This window comes from Lissotriton vulgaris, chromosome 8, assembly GCF_964263255.1.
Source record: "Lissotriton vulgaris chromosome 8, aLisVul1.2, whole genome shotgun sequence".
Taxonomy (NCBI): Eukaryota; Metazoa; Chordata; class Amphibia; order Caudata; family Salamandridae; genus Lissotriton; species Lissotriton vulgaris.
The window spans coordinates 52,800,316-52,821,861 of NC_141696.1; the positions used below are offsets into that span (position 1 = coordinate 52,800,316).

Below are 21,546 nucleotides of genomic sequence, written 5' to 3' on the forward strand. Positions count from 1 at the left end.
TCTTCGCGCCCACGGGAAGGTAGGGGATTGAAGTTGACACCCAATTGACCTCACTGTTTCTTGTGAGTGTCTCGCCCCTGATTGTTTGTGCGCTTTCTTCCTCCTTGGAGAGAGAAACCAGACGATCCAGATTGGCGATACGAGGATTGATAGTTCTGGCGTTATTGCTGCTGGTATTGCCTGCCTTGCTGATAATAATTTCCTCTGGACGAATAACCGTGTCCTCTCGCGCCTCTGAATGATCCTCTTTTGTACTGCAATGACCCCAGTGATTTTGCAGTATCCGTATCTGTTTTAATTGCTTGGAGAGTTTCGTCGACATGTTTCCCAAAGAGAGACTCTCCGTCATATGCCATGTCAAGTACTTTCAATTGGACCTCTGGACGAAAGGTAGTGGCCTTCAACCACACTTGACGTCTTAAAACAGCCGCTCCTGCCAGCTGTCTGAAATTTGTGTTTGCAATATCTAATGCGCAGTCGATGGATTCCGCAGCTGCGTGCTCTCCTTCCAATAATATTTTTCACGCTTCCTGCCTCTTGTCCTCTGGAATCAGCTCTATGAAACCAGCCATTTCGGACCACATTTGGCGATCATAGCGCCCTATGATCGCCAAAGAATTCGCCGCTCTGATGGAGGCCGCAGCCATGGTGGAAAACTTTTTTGCAATAAGGTCTAAACATCGCCCCTCTTTATCAGGTGGTGTAGAAATAGGGGTAGCCGGGTTTTTCGACCTTTGTTGTGCAGCCTGAGAGATTACCGAATCCGGACGTGGATGACCAATAAGGCACGCCGGACTACTGAGTGGGGCACGGTATTTCTTCTCAATTCTTGGCACCACAGCAGGTACAGAAGCGGGGTTTTTCATTACCTTGAGGCCCTCTTTCCAAATGTAATCAATGATAGGAATGGCTCTAGACACCTTCCTGGTTTCTTCTTTAAAATCATGAAGAAAGCACTCCGTTTGCTCCACCGTCACCGGGAGTTTAAATCTGTTTGTTGCTCTCTGCATCAGATTGTGGAACCCACCTACATCTTCAGGTGGCGAATCTGAAGGCTGAGGAGTCGGGGACGGATGGCATGAGGATAACGTAATCATCCCTTGGGTCTGATGAAGGTGCGTTAGGCAATTTTCCTTCCTCTACTTCCTCCTCTGATGATGTGTCCGGGGTTCGTGGAGGCAACTCAGGTTGAGGAGGTTCCACGACTGAAGAAAGCGGTGGAATTGGAGGTGGAGGAACAGGAGTAATAGGCTGAGGCATTTGTGTCGGAAAGCGTTGTTTATAATCTGCCAGCATAGCCTGTAAGTCCTGTATCAGGGTAGGCGGTAAATGAGTGACTTCTGAGATCTTAGGCCGTTGATGTTCCAAAGAATGAGGTACTATAATGTCCTCCTGGTAGTAATGCTCAGAGTAAGCGTCGTCTTCATCATCATCTTGACACTTGATAATGAGATCAGATGGGTGACACGCCACAACAAAAGCTCCTTCATTATCATCATCCTCAAAGTCATCTTCTTCCTCATCGGAGTAGGATTCTAGAAGATGGGAGGGCATAAGACATATAAGAACCTTGTTGCCTCTTGTAGGATACGAGTTGGATAGGTCTTCGTTGAAAGTGGCGTGCAAAAAGCCTGATTCCCAGTAATAGGCTTCACTAAAGCTGAATCCATCAGTTTTGATGGCACCGGTGACAAAGGTGCAGCTGCCAGCTGAAAAGATGCCGTCGTCGACGGGAGGTTTATCAACGAGGAGGTCGACGACGAAGGAATCGTTGTCGATGGAATTGCCGTCGGGCTTGTCGTCGACGGAGCAGCTGTCGACGGGCTCGTCGTCGAAGGAGCAGCCGTCGATGGATTCGTCGTCGATGCTTTCTTCGTCGACGAGACCGTCATCGACGGTGGCGTCGATGACTTCGTCGACGGGCTCTTTTTAGACGACGAAGGCTTCAGTGTCGATGATGTCTTCGTCGATGAGCCGTCTACGAGAGTTCTTTTAGCCACAATACAAATCTTTGTAGACACAATAGGCGAAGTGATAGATGTAGTGGAAATCATAGCCGTGGAAGAGGAGGGAATCATAGCCGTGGAAGAGGAGGTTGAAGTAGAAATAGTAGTCACTGGTGAGGAGACAGCAGAGCTCTTACTCACAGTTTTCTTTGAGGAATCGTTGGTCGCTGAGGCTCCAGAGACAGAATGTTGAGATCTCTGTGAAGAGCCTGAAGTGGAGTGGGAGGTTTTCGCATGTTTTCTCCCCTCACTTGCCTTATCCTCTTGAGACCTCTCCCTCTTGCTAGAGGTAGAGGCTCTGTCATCATCATCCGTGGAAGAGGATTTTAGCCACAAAAGGACTCTGGTCTCCCTATCCCTTAAGGTCCTAGAAGGGAAGGTACGGCAGATCTTACAATTTTTTGCCTCATGTTTGGGATAAAGGCAATAAATACAGTCCTTATGCTGGTCATCAACATGGACCCTCTTCTTCTCGCAGGTTCTACAAGGTCTAAACAAGGCCTTCTTGTCAGACATCCTGAAGCTCTGAAGAAAAAACTGAGTGAAGACTCAGGGAGACTGTCATGCCTGTCATGTGCGCGGAGGACCGTGATGCACTATAAAACCTTTTTAATTACTTAGAGCCGTAAATCAGCCTACTGCTAGGGAAACGCGGTTGGCAATGATTGGCAATTGCATGTACAGAGTCTGTAGCGCATGTGCAGTGTTCGCACATGCGCAGAAGTAAGTGACACGAGACTTAAACCTCCCCCAAGAACCAGGAAGTGCTTCGTGTTAGCTAGCTGTGTCCAGTTCTCGTTCCGGGTCACGGTGAAGGCGTCCGAGGAGCTAGCGGGCCGTTGGGGTAGGCGTTCGTCTTTTCCTGTGTCCGTGATTCCTGTGCCTCATATCTTAAGTCCTGTGAAGCGGCTTGGTTCCGGGCTGTTACTCTGCTTTTCGTTCCTTATACTATTTTTGTTTGCCCCGCTTTGTAAATATATCGGGGCTTTGCAAAGTCGCATGTTTAATGCTTGCCTGATTTATATGCCACGTTTCGTATATCGCATTCGGAGTGGTGTTTATTTGATTATAACTTTACCCTTCTTGGTGAAGTTTGAATATTGTTATACAGCGTTCGGATTCAGAACCAGTGGTGAGTGTTAGGGATAGAGAGATTCCTTTGTTACAGTGGTGGTTGAACATTACTCATATCACTCTCTTGTAATTAGATTTATCTTGTGTTGGACAACACATAGACAGACTGCTATTGATGTTCCAGAGTTATCTACCTTCTTTCTGTTTCATTTCCCTCCACTGTCTAGAAGGTACCATTGCTTTGCCTTTCATCACATACCTTGGGAATAACACGATAATGGGGGGGTTAGTTTTCACTCTTCTTTTTGTTATCTTTTCATACAGAACCTGTCTCAGAAGATAGACCCTCCTCTGAAACAAAGAAGATTGTGGAGTGTTGTTTCTTTCCCTTCCTACACTTGTTTTGTTGCCCTCTGTTCCCCCTTGTTACTATTTGGGGCTCAGTGTGTATTCCTGGATCCCGGAGGGTGACGGGGGAAATCAGGGTGCCTAGCAGCGTGACTCCAGGACACTTCCGAGACAAAGGTGCGTGCATGACAGAGACTCCCTTCCACACGACGTGCGGTGAAAATCTGAGGAGAACTGGCTCTGCAGAGAGGGTTCTAGAGGGTGCTGTAAGCTGATTGGATGGAGCAAAGACTTTGGTCTTTTTAGCATAATGAGGTAGATAGGCTACTATAATTTAGGCCTCAGGCCTTTTCTAGGGCGTACTACTACAAAGTGCTTTTGGCACTGCTTTTTTATTTACCGTGGGACTCCCACCTCGGCGACGGGGAATGATTCAGGCATGTGAATCTATGAAAGATACCCCAATACTGGAGAAGTATCATTTATTGTTTTAGAAATTTTGGGAAGTTGCAGGTCTTTCTTCTCTCTAAAAGTATCCGGTTTTAATGTATGCTTATAGCATTAAATGAGAAACATTAATTGTTGATCATTGCTGTTATGGTTTTTGTTGCATCTAAGCACCTGCACTGTAATGAGTGATACATTTTTTAAACGTACTAAAGACTGATTATTTGCAGAAATTCTGTTAAAGTACCCGTGGAAGCTGTACTGTCTTTTTTTTCTAAATCAACTTTGGTCATGGATACAGATGCATACCAATAATAGTAACCCAGACAGGTATTATTTTGGCATTGGTTGGAGAACAATTTGAATTCAATATTTGTTGTAAATAAAAACTCTCTGGATGTTTTTTTTTATATAATGTATTCTATTTATTGTTTTATGTAAAATTTGTTTTATGGTCATAAAGTGACCAAATAAACTAACTACAGCAGACAATGGAGAACATATTATTAATATGAAGTTATATTGAATGCCCTCAGTGCTTTGATTTTCCACAAGTATTGTCATTTGAGTGCATATTGTGTTAATTATAAAAGCACAGGGAGCATCTTGCGCCTGTAATACTCACTTTTAGGGTGCTCTCCTCTCCGTCTAATACCACACGCACAAGTGGGATGTTGATGGTCATTCCTGCAGAAGACAAATACACACATTTGGATTCACACTAAAATCAAACATGAGACCAACTTCAGAAAATTGATTGCATGACATAACTCCCTGAAAAAAAAATTGCCTCACTTACCCCAGACCTATATTACATCTTCCTTGAATGGCATAAAGAGAAAATAATTTCTAAGCCTAGATACAAATGCAGCCCTGTCTGTACCTGAGCACTGTCCTTCATACCTGCTGGTATGCTTTAAGTCAGCTAGCTTTTGTTCTACTTACACTGAGGATAGATGCAAAGACAGAGAACGTAATGATGGACTTGCCATTTAAACTGAGTAGGTTGGGTTTTAAAACAGTCACTATGGGAAGTCAGTGTTGGTTTCAGGTATAGATAAGCATTATGCTGAGACCAGATCAAATATCAAACTGGGTAAATTGAACTGTACACTGACATGAAAGCTTTTTTTAAAATAAATATTGCATCTCAAAGCGTTCCTTCATAATTTATCAGGAACTTTAAACACCAAAGCCAATGACAGACAAGGGTCTGCAACCTACATGAAAATATCTAACGGGGTAGCATTAGCATGTGTCAACTTGTAACTCAGCTAGCACACAGACACAGCTTCAGACGGACTGCAACATCCGGCACACCCAACAAATATAACACAAGTGCAGTTGTGCTTTCCCTTGAAAAGAGAGAAATATTAATACTGGTAAAGGGACACTGCATGGCTACTCTCAGTGCCTCAATCTACAGTAAGGTACGACAATATATCGCAAAAAGGCTGAAAGAAAGAATGCAATCTTCTCAAGAATGGTGAGGCTCACCTGATCCATCACTCAGAGATCTGAGGTTTAATCTCCGCTTGAATGAGGCAACTGCTGTGCAGTATCTCTCACCACAATATAAAGAGGAGCCACCTCATTATCAGACTTCATTAGAAAACTTGCATCCCACCCCCCTCCAGAAGCTTAACAATTAATTAACAAACTTGGCACCTATCACGTAAGCATCCACTCAACTGGTTTTAACAAAGAAAAATTGACTAAGAAAGTTAGGCTCAGAAATTACACAAAAATGTTCACAGAGACCTAAACCCACTTTTACTGTAAGCCCTAGGGAGAGATCTGAGGTTATTCTGAGGTTATTGATGGCATGTCGAGGGAGATTACCTCTATATTACACTGGATCCCCACGTTCCAACATTCCCGAGGTAAGTGAAAGATGCCTGATATATTTTCTTAAACTTGTCAATAGTTTTGTTTTTTTCCCAAATGCATTTTACAGCAACGCAAGTTATCATAAAAGTACAGTTGTCCTTTCTATTAAACACACTATGAGCCCAATTATGATGTCGTCGGAAACTCTTCTGACCAAATCAGTTTTGGAATGGTTTCCGACTGAATCGGGTTCTGTGAGTCCGACCGACCGATTACGATGCTTCCCAACTCGTTCGGTCGGACTCGCATTGACTTCAATGGGAACCAGTGTTCCCAACGAGAACACAGACCCCCATGGACTTTTAGGAAAGGCCTCAAAGCATGGCTCTTTGCCCGTTAGTGCGCTCTTTTTCTACTGATGGATCTGTCTTTATTCTTACTGCTTTGTTTTTTTTTTTCACTGTGTTGTGTTTGTGTATTTCTTGTTGCCAATAAAAGCGCTGGGACACTATATCGGAGTAGCCGTGCGCTATAGAAGACCAATTTAACATAACATAACATTGAAAAAAGGGGTGGTTGGGGAAAACCTTGCACCCTGTGGCGTCACCTCATGGTGTCTCCTACAGTGTGCATGGTTGCAAAGAGGGGATCCATGAGTACCCCCATGGGCCCCAACCGGAAGCCTATGGGTGAAAGGGTGCCCCCAAAGGCAGATTCCGACAGCCGTTTTGTGACGGGCAAACCGATTCGTAACGGCTGTCAGAATCGGCCATTGTAATCGTTTGGTCGGAAACCGTGTCCATTTAGATGTACGATTCAACTCCGAACAACTAAGGCTGTCAGAATGCCGATCTGAACCGAATCAGACTGCCTGAATAGTTTCCCTACATCGTATTGGTTGGTCGGAAATGTATCCAATTCGGTCGGAAACATTGGTTCCGAATCGGATTCAGAGACTCTGAATCCCGTTCGGAGCCTTTCCGACTGACATCCTAATCTGCCCCTAAGTATTATTATGTAGACATTTGTACTTGAAGAAATGCGTTACTTACCTGTAACAGCAGTTATCCAGTATTGGTGTCTTTCATAGATTCACATGCCTGAATCATTCCCCGTCGCCGAGACGGGAGCCTCCGGTACATAAAAAAGTAATGTCCTAAGGACATACATAGAGAATATAGGCCGAAGGGCCTCCCCTTTGGGGCCTTTCCACGTCCTTATGTAAAAAGGACCGAACTCTCATCGTTAGCCAATCAGCTCCGACCTCCCTCTAGAACCTTCCCGGGAGGAGCCTCAGTCCCTCAGATTTTCGTACGCACCCAGATAGGGTGTCGCAATGTAGACATAGAGGTACGTGAGTCCTTACCGGGGAGGCGGGAGGGTTGCATGTGAATCTATGAAAGACACCAATACTGGATAACTGCTGTTACAGGTAAGTAACGCATTTCTTATCCAGTATTTGGGTGTCTTTCATAGATTCACATGCCTGAATCAGAGTAGCCAGCAGTTATACATGCATAGTGGTAAAGCACATTCTCACAACCGGCAGGCCTGCATAAATTACAGACAACGTGAGAGAAACATGGCAATATACATTCATGCATATAGCAGAAAAGAAAAAACCCATGAAGAATGTGCATACCTGGATGGCGGGACGAGGTAAGGCTCACCTTATTGGAAGAGATGGCGCAGCACCGCTTGTCCCACTGCAGCGTCCTTCTGCAGTTCGATGTCCAGGCAGTAGTGCCTGGAAAAGGTGTGCGGGGACTTCCAGGTCGCCGCTCGGCAGATGTCCAGGATCGTCACTCCAGCGAAGAGCGCCGCTGACGTTGACATCGCTCTGGTAGAGTGGGCAGCCACTCGGTCCGTCAAAGGCCGTCCGGCCTGATCATGGCAGAAAGCAATCGCTGAAGAAATCCAGCGGGAGATGCTCTGTTTTGTCAAGGGCAAACCCATGCGCGGGTTGCTGTAGGCTACAAAGAGTTGAGAAGACTTCCTGACCTCTTTGGTCCTGTCCAAGTAGAATTTGAGACACCTTTTAAGGTCCAAGGAATGCAGCGCCCTTTCTGCCGCTGTGGAAGGGTTCGCAAAAAATGACTTGAGGACAATTGGTTCGTTCAGATGAAAGTCTGACGGCACTTTAGGAATGAATTTAGGGTTGGGCCTGAGTACCACTCGGTCGTGCCTGAATTGGAGATACGGTTCCTGAGTAGACAGCGCTTGAAGTTCACTGACTCGTCTGGCCGATGTCAGGGCGAGCAGGAGTGCCGTCTTACATGAGAGATGTTTGAGAGTGGCCCGGTGTATGGGCTCGAAAGGGTGTTTCATTAGTTGGTTGAGCACCAAGTTCAATTGCCAGGTCGGAGGGACTTTCCGAGGCCTCGGAAAGGATCTGTAGAGCCCTTTCAGAAATTGCTTTATCAGTCGACTGGACCATAGGGAAGGTCCAGATGAGGTCCTGGTGAATCTAGAAATCGCAGCCAGATGAACCTTAATGGAGGCGTGAGCCAGCCCCGATTGAGCCAGGTGGAGGAGGTACGGTAGCAGCTGTACTGGGGTGACCCGGAGAGGGTGTAAGCCTTGTTCCGAACACCACAAGCAGAACCTCTTCCACTTCAGCGAGTAGGTCTTGTTCGTGCTGCCCGCCCTCGCTTTGGCTAGAACGGCCCTGCAGTCCTGCGGGATCTCTAGGTCTCCGAACTCTCGGTGCTCAGGAGCCAGGCCGATAATTTGAGCGAACGGAGGTTCGGGTGGTGTACCTGGCCTCCGGACATCGATAAGAGGTTCGGGTGTTGTCGCAGGTGAATCGGGGGCTTGATGGAAAGGCGAAGCAGGTCCGAGAACCAGTGTTGTCTCGGCCAGTACGGAGCAATCAGGATCAGGGTGCACGGCTCCGTCTTCATCTTCCGGAGGAGCCTCGGTATCATCGGGAACGGAGGAAAAGCGTACGCAAACACGCTGAACCAGCCGATGGAAAAAGCATTTCCCAGCGACCCCCGTTGGGGATGCCAGCTTGCGTAGCTTGGGCATTTGGCGTTCCCTGCCGTCGCGAAGAGATCGATCCTCGGGGTCCCCCATTGCGAGAAGACGTGGGCCACCGTGTCGCCGTGCAGCTCCCATTCGTGGGAGAGAGAGGTCTGTCTGCTGAGGGCGTCCGCGATAGTGTTGTCCTTCCCGGGAACGTACTCCGCTTTGAGGGAGAGCCTGTGTGCCACCAACCAGTTCCAGATTTTTTGCGATTCTCTTGAGAGAGAGAGAGATCGCGTTCCCCCTTGTTTGTTCAGGTAGTGCATCGTCGTGGTGTTGTCCGTTTTGACGAGCACTGGGGAAGTTCCGATACGTGGCAGGAATGCCTGCAGAGCCAGATACACTGCCCTCAGTTCCAAGAGGTTGATGTGTAGTTGTTTCTCTTGGGCGTCCCATTTGCCGCTGACTCGAAGGTCCAACAGAACCGCGCCCCAGCCTTCCAGTGAGGCATCTGTCGTGATGACCAGAGGTGCCGGCGGCAGGAGGAACTGCAAGCCGGCCGTCAGGTGTGTCCGGTTTCTCCACCACAGAAGGGCCTTTGTGATGGCCGGTGTGATTGTGATAATGTCCTCGAAGGAGCCGGAACTCTGTTTCCATTGTCTCGCCAGCGCCTCCTGCAGGGGACGCATGCGGAGCCTGCAGTGTGGTATGAGGAGAATGCAGGAGGACATCATCCCTAGCAAGGAGGTGAATGTCCGGACTTTGATGCGAGACTTCTTGGCCACAGCCGCGGCCAGAGACAGTATTTTGTTGGTCCTGTCCTCCGAGGGGAAAGCCTTTGCGCGCTTCGTGTCCAAGGTAGCCCCTAGGAAGGTGATCCTCGTTGATGGAGAAGTGCAGGATTTTTTGAGGTTGATCGTCAGACCCAGCTGTTGAAAAAGAGCGCTGCAGGCGTTGGAGGAAGCAGTCGCGCCCTCCGGGGAAGGCGCCTTCACCAGCCAGTCGTCCAGGTAGGGGAATACCTGGTGACCCCTTTGTCGCAGGAAGGCCGCCACCGGCGCCAAGCACTTCGTGAAGATACGTGGCGCAGATTTGAGGCCGAATGGCAAGACCTTGAACTGGTAATGTCTGCCTGCTATTTCGAACCGTAGGTACCTCCTGTGCCGTATGAGGATGGGGATATGGTAGTAGGCGTCCTGTAAGTCCAGGGAGACCATCGAGTCTCCTCTTTCCAGCGCCCCCAGGATCTCCTGGATTGTGACCATCCGGAAGGATTGACTCCGCAGGAAGGCGTTGAGCGCCCGGAGGTCTAAGATCGGCCTCCATTTGTCCCCTTTCTGTTGGACTAGGAAGAAGTGGGAATAAAAACCCTTCCCTTTCTGGGACTCTGGGACTCTTTCGATGGCTCCTTTGACCAACATGGCGGATACTTCCCTGAGAAGGAGGTGCAGGTGTTTGTGAGCACGCTTCAGCGGAGGAGTGGTGGGAGGGGTGTTGACCATTTCGAGGGAATGTCCAAATTGAATTATTTGTAGTACCCACCGATCCGTAGTGATTTTTCGCCAATTTTGGAGGAAGTGGGTCAGTTTTCCCCCAATTCGAAAGGATTGAGACGGTGGTGGGACTGGCTGGAGTAAATGGTCACTGGCGGCCGCCAGTGCCCTTCTTGGCGGATTTGCCTCTGAAGGACGACCTCCCATAGGACGACTGTGGGGTCTGTTGTTTGTGCTGGGGCTGGTTCCTGTTGCCGTAGGAGTAAGACGACCGATTTTGGTAGGAACCTCTGTAGGAGTACTGACCTCTGGAGCGGCCCCCCCGAAAGGACTGGTTCCGGGACTGGAGGGAGCCCAGAGCCCTCGCCGTATCGGTATCTTTCTTGATGGCCTGGAGTGCTTCGTCTATCTTCTCCCCAAAGAGAAATTGACCATCGAACGGCATGTCCAGCACCTTGGATTGGACCTCTTGTCGAAAGGACGTTGCTTTGAGCCAGCCTTGGGGGCGGAGCACGGCAGCCCAGGCCAACTGGCGGAATCCCGCCATGGCTTCGTCGATGGCGCAGTCGATGATTTCCGCCGCGGAGTTTTGTCCTTCCGCTAGGAGAGCTTTCACTTCGTCCTGGACCGTGGATGGCAGACCTTGCAGATAGGGGGCTATGTCTTCCCATAGCTGGCGGTTGTAGCGCCCAAGTAGGGCTATGGAATTCGCCACCTTGATGGTCATGGCGGACGTGGTAGAGAACCGTTTGCCTATGGTGTCCAGTTTCCTTCCTTCCTTGTCAGGGGGTGCGGACAGCGGCGAGGAGGGGTTGCGGGATTGCTTTTGGGCCGCCTGAGTCACAACCGAGTCCGGTTTGGGGTGGCCGGTCAGGCAGGCTGGCGCGGTGATCGGGGCCTTATATTTTTTGTCTAGGCGCGGAACCACCGCAGGCACCGAGGCAGGCGTAAGCATCAGCTTCTTGCCCTGTTCCCACAGAAAGTCTATAAGTGGAATAGACTTGGCCAATTTCTGGCTGTGCTCCTTGAAATCATGGAGGAAGCATTCCGTTTCCGTGGATTCCACCGCCATGTGAAACCTCTTTGCTGCCCTGTCCACCAGTTTGTGGAAACCCCCAACGTCCGCCGTCTCAGATTGGCGCGGACGCGGGGATGCCGGGGTAGACGAATGGTGTGATGACGCAGCATCGGCATCGTCGTCTCCGTGGTCCGAGTCAACGTCTTGCACTTCGCCTTCCTCCAAGTCCGTCTCCTCCTCCTCGCTTTCCGAGGGGTCCTCCACCTGAGGCTGGGGCCGAGTGCGAGGCTGGGGTTGGTTCCGAGGACGGGCCTGGAGAGCGGAAGGGCGCGAGGCCGACGGTTGCGCTTGGGTGACCGGCACCTGGGTTCCGCTGTCGGCATCCGGGAACCGTTGTTTATAGTCCTGCACCAGGGAGCGCAAATCGTTGACCAGAGACAGGGGCAAACAGATCATCGGGGTGTTCTCCGTGTTGACGTTCATGGAGCGTTCCTGATACATAACTTCGTCCCGGTCCTCGTGAACGTTCTGGTTTTCCTCGTCGGACTCATCACTCTGCAGTGTCACCTGCTCTTGCTCGGGTGCCAACTCTACTGTTGGGGGAGCCGAGGAAGTTGGAATCGAGTGAATGGAGACTTCGACCAATCTAGATTCTTTCCAAGATGGCGCCGGGGTCTCTTCCGACGACGTGCGTGAAGATGGCGCGCCCGCCGTGTGTGTCGGTGACTTGAACGCCTCCGTTAGTGTCGATGGCATCAAATTCTGCGGGGATAGGTGAATCGCCGTCTTACTGGTGGAAGAGCCTTCGACTTGAGATTTCTTGGGTGAAGGCGGACCCTTTGAACTTGACCTCGACCGTTTAGGTGACGATCCTTCGGTATGAGATGTCTTCGGCGAAGGCGTACCTTTAGATTTAGACCTCTTAGGTGACGATGACGCAGACAGTGGCGATGGTCCGGAATTAGTCTTGGACGAAGGCTTCGGAGGAATGGTCGAGGAGACCGGTGCGCCTGAGGACGCAGCGGTGGTCGTTGTGGCCGCCGCGGAAGGCGATGAGGCCGTAGTGGTCGACACAGTGGTCGAGACCGAGGTGGTCCGCTTAGTAGATGGAGCGGGTTTCTTGAACCTCTGGCCGTCCTTAACAGACACGGAGGAGGTGGTGGAACGTGCCTCCGAAGGTTTCTTGTGCGCCTTCTTAGGAGGAGTGTCTGTCTCTCCAGGGGACTGCACCCTGGGTCTCTTCTTGGAGACTTTGGAGGTCACGGAGACACTACCCTCGGAAGATTCCAGAGTGTCTCGGACCTTAAGCCTGTCGAGCCATTCGAGAAGGCGAGCCTCTCTTTCCTTAACAGTCTTCTTTGGGAAGGCTCTACACACCCTACACTTGTCAGGGACGTGGTCAGGGTACAGGCAATATAAGCACAGATCGTGCTTGTCCTCCGCTTGAATCCGCTGCTTGCCGCAGGAGGAACAGGCCCTGAGAAGGGCTTTCTTTTGCGAGTCCGCCATGGATGAAGCCTTCTTATTGGATTCCGACATGGGAGACAGTAGTCGAAGATAGGATATGTATCCTGTTTGTACAAAGAGTACTTCCAGCGAAGTTTGAGACTTCGAAGCAAGAAAAACCTGAAGAGCTCAGGTTGGAGACTCCCTAGCACAACGTGCGGTAGAAAATCTGAGGGACTGAGGCTCCTCCCGGGAAGGTTCTAGAGGGAGGTCGGAGCTGATTGGCTAACGATGAGAGTTCGGTCCTTTTTACATAAGGACGTGGAAAGGCCCCAAAGGGGAGGCCCTTCGACCTATATTCTCTATGTATGTCCTTAGGACATTACTTTTTTATGTACCGGAGGCTCCCGTCTCGGCGACGGGGAATGATTCAGGCATGTGAATCTATGAAAGACACCCAAATACTGGATAATCATAGGTACTTCCAGTACACGTTTCTTTCAGCACACACACATTTCCAGATAGGCCTGCTCTCACCTTGAGCATAATGCCAACATTTGGAAGCAAGAAAGGGGGATGTTTTAAAAAAAAAAGAAATCAGAGGAATTTATTTTATGTGCATTGATTTGGAGGCAATTTTTGGGAGGAGACAGCAAAAATAAAGCTGTATGTGGTTTAAAAAATCGAGACGTGGACGGGACGCTTAAAAAACAGTGTTGCATGAAACTCACTGTACATATCAATCTGTATACACTGTATGTCGAGACTTGCGGGGATTGATTATTAATTCGCAAGCGACAACTGGCTCCAAAAAACTTTTCGTGTCTGTTAAACCTCTTTCTTGACTTACTTTCTTCTCTTATTCTATGTTTTTTCTATTTTTCGGGATAGGTACAGGATTGTGCCCTATCTAAATGTTCTTATGTGACCCTCTTCAGGTCAACTAAATTCTTGTTATCTCTAAAATAAAATATTCCTCGCCCGGCTGGGCTTGGAAGCTGAACTATAGTACTTATTGTGGTTTATAGATTTACTCACTTTTCTATTGCGACTCCTTAGGACCCCTGTTCCCTCTAATAATTAAAAAATCGAGAGTCACCCTGCTGAGACAGGTTTGTTAGCAAAAGACACACAATTGATGGACGGAATGCAGAACAAATCAAAAAATGCACCCCCCAGTCAAGATATCTGGATTAAATCCATCATTCTTTTGCTCACCATGCCACCCCAGTTTAGACCTGGTTGTAATCAGTCTTGACCCTGTGCCTCATGGGAACAGTCCAGCCCGAACTGCCAAGCCAGGTCCTCCCTGGACCGGAAACAAGCATCCTAGGACCAGTTTTGGAGTTTCACCCCTTATCAGCCAGGATAGCTTGATTCCAGTGGCACAGTGAGCCAAGAACCCACGTGTGGCACGTATGACCTGGATAGAAATGGAAGTGCATGCAAATATTCTTCAAGCGCAGAAACACTTCGGCAATGGGGCTTACATGCATTAGGGGTGCTATCTAGCACTTTAAGTGGGATAAAAAAGTTTGAGAGGGTACTCTAATAAAGGCATGAGCAAAGACGTGTAACTAGGAATATTTTATTAGAGGTGCCGCTTTAGTAATACCAAAGACCCTGCATATAAGATTATAATACCTTCATCTCAATTGTTTTCAGGAAGAAAAATGCAACTACTTCCAAGGCCAAGCTTACATCCACCACACCCTCCAAAAAAGTAACAGTGGGGAGCCATGGGCAATGTCCAATGGGTCAAGGGAGCCGCAGGTCGAAAACATTTGGGAACCTGTTGCGAATTTAGTTGTTCTGTTTGGATGGCGATCGTGAAGTGGAAATGGTCTACAGGAATGTCTATGGATTTGCCCCACCAACACGTTGCCTCTACCATAGACTACTTGCTCATCACGGTGCAGCTTTTACATGAAAACAAACTATCTCACCGTAATGTTTGCCTACAGCTGAAAGATGTAACATGCTTATAGTGGATGGGGGCTTCTGTGGCAGCATGATGTGTCAAGGGTGCACTGGGTAGCACTCCTCTCACATAGGCACAATACAACAAGTCAGCTATGTTGGGACTTGTCCACCATTGGACCCTTGCCCTTATTAGAAGCAAGGTCAGAGCAGCGGTGGAATCAGGGAATGCAGGAAAGGAGGAGGTTCCACATCCAGACATATCCATCTTCTCATTGGTTAGGGACTAAAAGACCTGGCAGAGACAAAAGAAAGCCGTCCTTCTTCCTTTGGAGACAGGAAGTATGACTCACATCCAGATAAGGACCTGTGGCTCTGTCACGGGTATGTTTATGAATCTGCCTGCATGTATTTGTGTCTGTATGTAAACATTAATTTGCATATATATGACTGACAGCAAGATTGAGCACCAGTGGCCAAGTGCAGGAAGTGTCTAAAAATAGTGACCATTCTTGATATATTGGGGATATTCTGAATATAACTGTTGCTATCCATGCCAAAATGGTGGCTAATGGACACAATGCTCAATACATTACAGGTAATATAAATGTGGCCATCCCTGCATAAAAATGGCTCACCAGTCACATATTTGTGGGTATTCTTATCACCTGTTGGGTATCCCTGAATAATAGTGGTTCATACATCAAATACTAAGGACATACATGGCCACATGTTGGCTATCACAGCGTCATAATCGCCCATCAATCTTGGCAACATTCTGGACTTCCCTGCAAAACAGCAGCCCGTCCACAAGATTTTTCTGTGGGTATTTCTGGTAACATGCTGGATTTCCCTACATAATGGTGTCCATCTATGACATACTGTGGATGTTGTTTGCAACATTCTGGCTATCCATGCATAGTATTAGCCCCTCAGGGACATAAGTAATAATGGAGTGGTGTGGCTCACTGGTTAGAGGCAGCTGACCCGGAAGCAGAGGACGGCCGGGGACCAGGGTTCAAATCCGTGACGCGGCAGGGTCCCGGACCAGGGTCAGCGGACTTGATAATTCTCGCCTCGGTGCCTACTCTAACCAGGAATCGCACTCGGCAACTCTGTGCATTAGCTTGCCTCATCTCCACAACGGCCAACCACGTACGCCGGGGATGCCTGGTTTCACCTTGGAGATACCCAGTAGGGACCATCTCACAGGGAAAGCCAGGACGGGTTCCCTCAGCGGTCTACAGCGAGGAGATACCCCATGTGGGGTGATTCATGCGCTTTACAAGACATCATTACATTACATTACAACAGTATTTCATTACAAGAGCGGAGGCTACATTATGCAAAGACTTTTAATTGCAGTCTCCAAGCAGCCGCATTTGTCATAATACAAAGGTTCCAAAAGAACATTAAAACAAGCTAAGAGATATGACATGTCAACCATCTGCCTCTTTTAAATGCGGCTCCGAGCCATGGGCGTCCGCAGGAGGGGGCAAGGGGGGGCACTTGCCCCTCCCTGGATCTCTGGTCCGGTGGGGCCGTACAGGTGCAGCCAGCCATCCGAAATGTTGGTTATGTTTGGGCTGGCACTTTACATGGTTATATAACGACATTAAGTGTGTACAAAAAAACGAAAATCTATCAGTTTCTCTTCCTTTGCCATGGCCCATGACAGGCCTGTTGTTAAAGTACGGCTTTAAGATTGTAAGCTGCAAGGGCAGAGCAATCCTTCTGTTTTGAAGTGTTGCCTTGGCATTGGGTTCAGGACCTCATTTAAGCGACGCCTGCTGCGTTTTTAGGTCGAGCGACCTATCTCAATGCGCATGCGCATTGAGAGCGGGAGCTCGATATAAAGTGGCTTAAACAGAGCTTACCGAGATCAGGCGATTCTCAGGCGATTTCTTGCAGTGCCCGTGAAAGCTCGCTCAATGCGCATGCGCATTGCCATAAAAAGCGCATGCACAGACACCAGCCCCCCTCCCACAGTCATCCCCCAGCGTGCGCTGTGCCAACAAGCCTTTGAAGTCACTTCAAAGGTATCCGCTACCCCCGCCCCCTGCTTCACACGTTTCTCGCATTTCTCCTCCCTCCCTCGCCTCCCTCGCCCTCAGCGTGCCCTGTTCACCCTGCTCCCTTTCTTCTTTCGTTCTTTCCTTTCCTTCTTTTGGCCCGTCAGCCTCCATCCTTTCTTTCCCTCTTCCTTGTTCTGTCTGTTTACCAGTGCTTATTGCCAGTCATTGCACAGGTTAGTCTCTCCATTGGCCGTGTCTCTCGTTTCTCCTCCCCCTTCCCCCCTCCCCACAGCAAGACTGGTGCCCACATGTATTTCTTTAGTTCACGGCGTGGCTGTGGTGATGGTTGTATTTTTAATTTAACTTTTTTACTTAATTAACTTGGAGAGGCGAACGATATTCTGTTTTAATTTCTGTTAATTGACTCTGCATCGAGTGCAAATGAGCAGCTTTCCGACCACTGCACATGTGCTTTTGAAGTGTAAAACATCTGAGAATAATTTTCTCAGTGCAGCATCCGTGTGCGTCTTGTTTGTTTCTGTCTATTTCAGGCTCCGCCGGTGCGAAGCACACACCCCGGGTCCCACTCATCTCAGCGCCATGTCTGGTTCCCCACTGAAATGCTCACGATGTGGGACGGAAAGGCACAATGTTAGCAGATATGGTGGGTGTACACGATCATTCAGTCCTACTGGCCGTTCATAGTCTTGTTCTAGTTTAAGGAAGTCTCTTGTTAGCATTTAGAGTCTACTGCTTAACGTGTTTTATTGTTGCAGATCTCGCTTTCACAGCCGCGCGGCTTTACTGCCACGCGGCCAATGCTTGTTTTATTGGCAGATAGATCTAAATACGGTGTGGGCTGGAATATCACGGAGACTGGGCTTTACGTGCCAGTTTTACCGTGTTCATCAATGACCTGATTAAAAACTGCAGGAACAGCGCATTTTTTTTTTTTGCAGTACGATGTCATCAAAATCAATGACCTGATTGAAAACTGCAGGAACAGCGCAGTTTTTTTTTATTTGCAGTACGATGTCATCAAAGACTTTTCTTTCATGTTGCACCAATAAACAGTAGGAGCAGATTTAATGCTGTTTTAGGGGTGTAACATTACGGAGACTTGGCTTTACTTGCCTAGGTTTTCTGCTAATTTGCCTTTTGCTTTATACGTTAACTTGCAAGCATGCTGCTCCGCAATATTTAAAACAATGGCAGAAGATCTAATATGGTGTGGGCTGGAATATCACGGAGACTGGGCTTTACGTGCCAGTTTTACCGTGTGCAACTAGAAAATAGAGATTATACGCTAACTTGCAAGTATGCTGCTACGTAACACTAAAATCCGTAGCAGCAGATGTATTGACGGTGTGGGAGTGTAATATCACGGAGACTGTGCTTATTTGCCAGTTTTACCGTATTTAATTAAAGAATAGAGATTACAGTGTCTTACGTTATAAACATTTGTTAACGAAGGAACAAACTGACTTTTTGAATAGTAGCTTTACTGAGACTGGGCATTTGATTTCAAGCTCACGCCACGGGACCATGTGGCCTGGAATTATCGCCACATGAGAGGTTTTTGAATATTTGATTTTGTGATTACCATTTAACTTTCAGTGGGATTAAGAGGAATTTATGGAGATACAATTATATTTTGTATTGGCAGAATTTATTAATGGGAGTACGTACAGGTCAGTGTATGGATTTTGTACTATCGGATTTTTATGCCTATTCACTTGACATGGTGACTAAGAATATGGATTTTAAGGATCTGTTTCACTTTTTGCAGAATGTTTTATTACTGGGTGACTTATTTTTGTCTCTGGTGATATGATAGGTAGGAAGACACATATGGTTATTTCCTTACACATAACCAACCGGAAACTCACGAGCACCTTTTGGGCACCATCACCACATCCACCGCATCCATCACCACCACCATCACCACCACATCCACCATCACATCCACCACCACCACATCCACCATCACCTCCACATCCACCATGACATCCACCACCACCACATCCACCACCACCGCATCCACCACCACCGCATCCACCACCACCGCCACACCCACCACCACTACATCCACCACCACATCCACTACAACCACCACCCCATCCACCACTACCACCGCATCCACCACATCCACCGCATCCACCACCACATCCACCGCATACACCACCACATCCACCATCACATCCACCACCACCGCATCCACCACCACCACCACACCCACCACCCCTACATCCACCACCACCACCACCACAACCACCACCCCATCCACCACCACTACCACATCCACCATCACCTCCACATCCACCATGACATCCACCGCCACATCCACCACCACATTCACCACATCCACCACCATCACATCCACCACTGCCACATCCACCACCACCACATCCACCACCACTTCCACCACCACCGCATCCACCACCGCATCCACCACCACCACCACCCCCACATCCACCACCACAACCACCACCCCATCCACCACCACCACCGCATCCACCACCACCACCGCATCCACCACCGCATCCACCACCACCGCATCCACCACCACATCCACCATCACCACCACATCCACCATCACATCCACCACCACCACCACCACCACATCCACCATCACCTCCACCACCACCACATCCACCACCAACACATCCACCACCACCGCATCCACCACCACCACACCCACCACCACTACATCCACCACCACATACACCACAACCACCACCCCATCCACCACCACCACCACCACCGCATCCACCACCACCACCGCATCCACCATCACCACATCCACTGCATCCACCACCACCGCATCCACCATCACATCCACCACCACCACATCCACCATCACCTTCACATCCACCATGACATCCACCACCACCACATCCGCCACCACCGCATCCGCCACCACCACATCCACCACCACCACCACACCCACCACCACTACATCCACCACCACATCCACTACAACCGCTACCACCACCACCGCATCCACCACCGCATCCACCACATCCACTGCATCCACCACATCCACCGCATCCACCACCACATCCACCACCACATCCACCATCACCACCACATCCACCACCACCACCACATCCACCACCACATCCACCATGACATCCACCGCAACATCCACCACCACATCCACCACCACCACATCCACCACTGCCACATCCACCAGCACCACCACATCCACCACCACTTCCACCACCACCACATCCACCACCACCACATCCACCACCACCACCACCACCACTACATCCACCACAACATCCACCACCCCATCCACCACCACCACCACCGCATCCACCGCATCCACCATCACCACATCCACCGCATCCACCACCACATCCACCATCACCACTACATCCACCACCACCACCACATCCACCATCACCTCCACATCCACCATGACATCCACCGCCACATCCACCACCACCACATCCAACACTACCACATCCAACACCACCGCATCCACCACCACCACCGCATCCACCACCACCACCACACCCAACACCACTACATCCACCACCACAACCACCACCCCATCCACCACCACATCCACCATCACCTCCACATCCACCATGACATCCACCGCCACATCCACCACCACATCCACCACCATCACATCCACCACCGCCACATCCACCACCACCACCACATCCACCACCAATTCCACCACCACCGCATCCACCACCACCACCACATCCACCACCACATCCACCACAACCACCACCCCATCCACCACCACCACCGCATCCACCATCACCACCGCATCCACCACCACCACCGCAACCACCACCACATCCACCGCATCCACCACCACATCCACCACCACATCCACCACCACCACCACCACATCCACCATCACTTCCACCACCACATCCACCATCACCTCCACATCCACCATGACATCTACCACCACCACATCCACCACATCCACCACCACCGCATCCACCACCACCACCGCATCCACCACATCCACCGCATCCACCACCACATCCACCACCACCACCACCACATCCACCATCACTTCCACCACCACATCCACCATCACCTCCACATCCACCATGACATCTACCACCACCACATCCACCACCACCGCAACCACCACCCCATCCACCACCACATCCACCATCACCTCCACATCCACCATGGCATCCACCGCCACATCCACCACCACATCCACCACCATCACATCCACCACCGCCACATCCACCACCACCACCACATCCACCACCAATTCCACCACCACCGCATCCACCACCACCACCACCACCACTACATCCACCACCACATCCACCACAACCACCACCCCATCCACCACCACCACCGCATCCACCACCACCACCGCATCCACCATCACCATCGCATCCACCACCACCACCGCATCCACCACCACATCCACCGCATCCACCACCGCATCCACCACCACATCCACCATCACCTTCACATCCACCATGACATCCACCACCACCACATCCACCACCACCGCATCCGCCACACCGCATCCACCACCACCACCACACCCACCACCACTACATCCACCACCACATCCACTACAACCACTACCACCACCACCGCATCCACCACCGCATCCACCACATCCACTGCATCCACCACATCCACCGCATCCACCACCACATCCACCGCATCCACCACCACATCCACCATCACCACCACATCCACCACCACCACCACATCCACCATCACCTCCACATCCACCATGACATCCACCGCAACATCCACCACCACATCCACCACCACCACATCCACCACTGCCACATCCACCAGCACCACCACATCCACCACCACTTCCACCACCACCGCATCCACCACCACCACATCCACCACCACCACCACTACATCCACCACAACATCCACCACCCCATCCACCACCACCACCACCGCATCTACCACCACCACCGCATCCACCATCACCACATCCACCGCATCCACCACCACAT

At 49.8% G+C, this 21,546-nt stretch overlaps 1 protein-coding gene across 1 annotated transcript in view; it reads right to left on the minus strand.

Annotated features, from left to right (window-relative positions):
* LOC147693361 (transient receptor potential cation channel subfamily M member 2-like) overlaps nucleotides 1–21,546 on the minus strand; it is a 1,943,547-nt gene that overhangs the window by 1,541,830 nt on the left and 380,171 nt on the right. Inside the window, exon 7 of the mRNA XM_086933684.1 lies at nucleotides 4,501–4,562. Within this exon, the coding sequence (XP_086789810.1) occupies nucleotides 4,501–4,562 (62 nt within the window). The remainder of the gene's footprint in view (nucleotides 1–4,500; nucleotides 4,563–21,546) is intronic.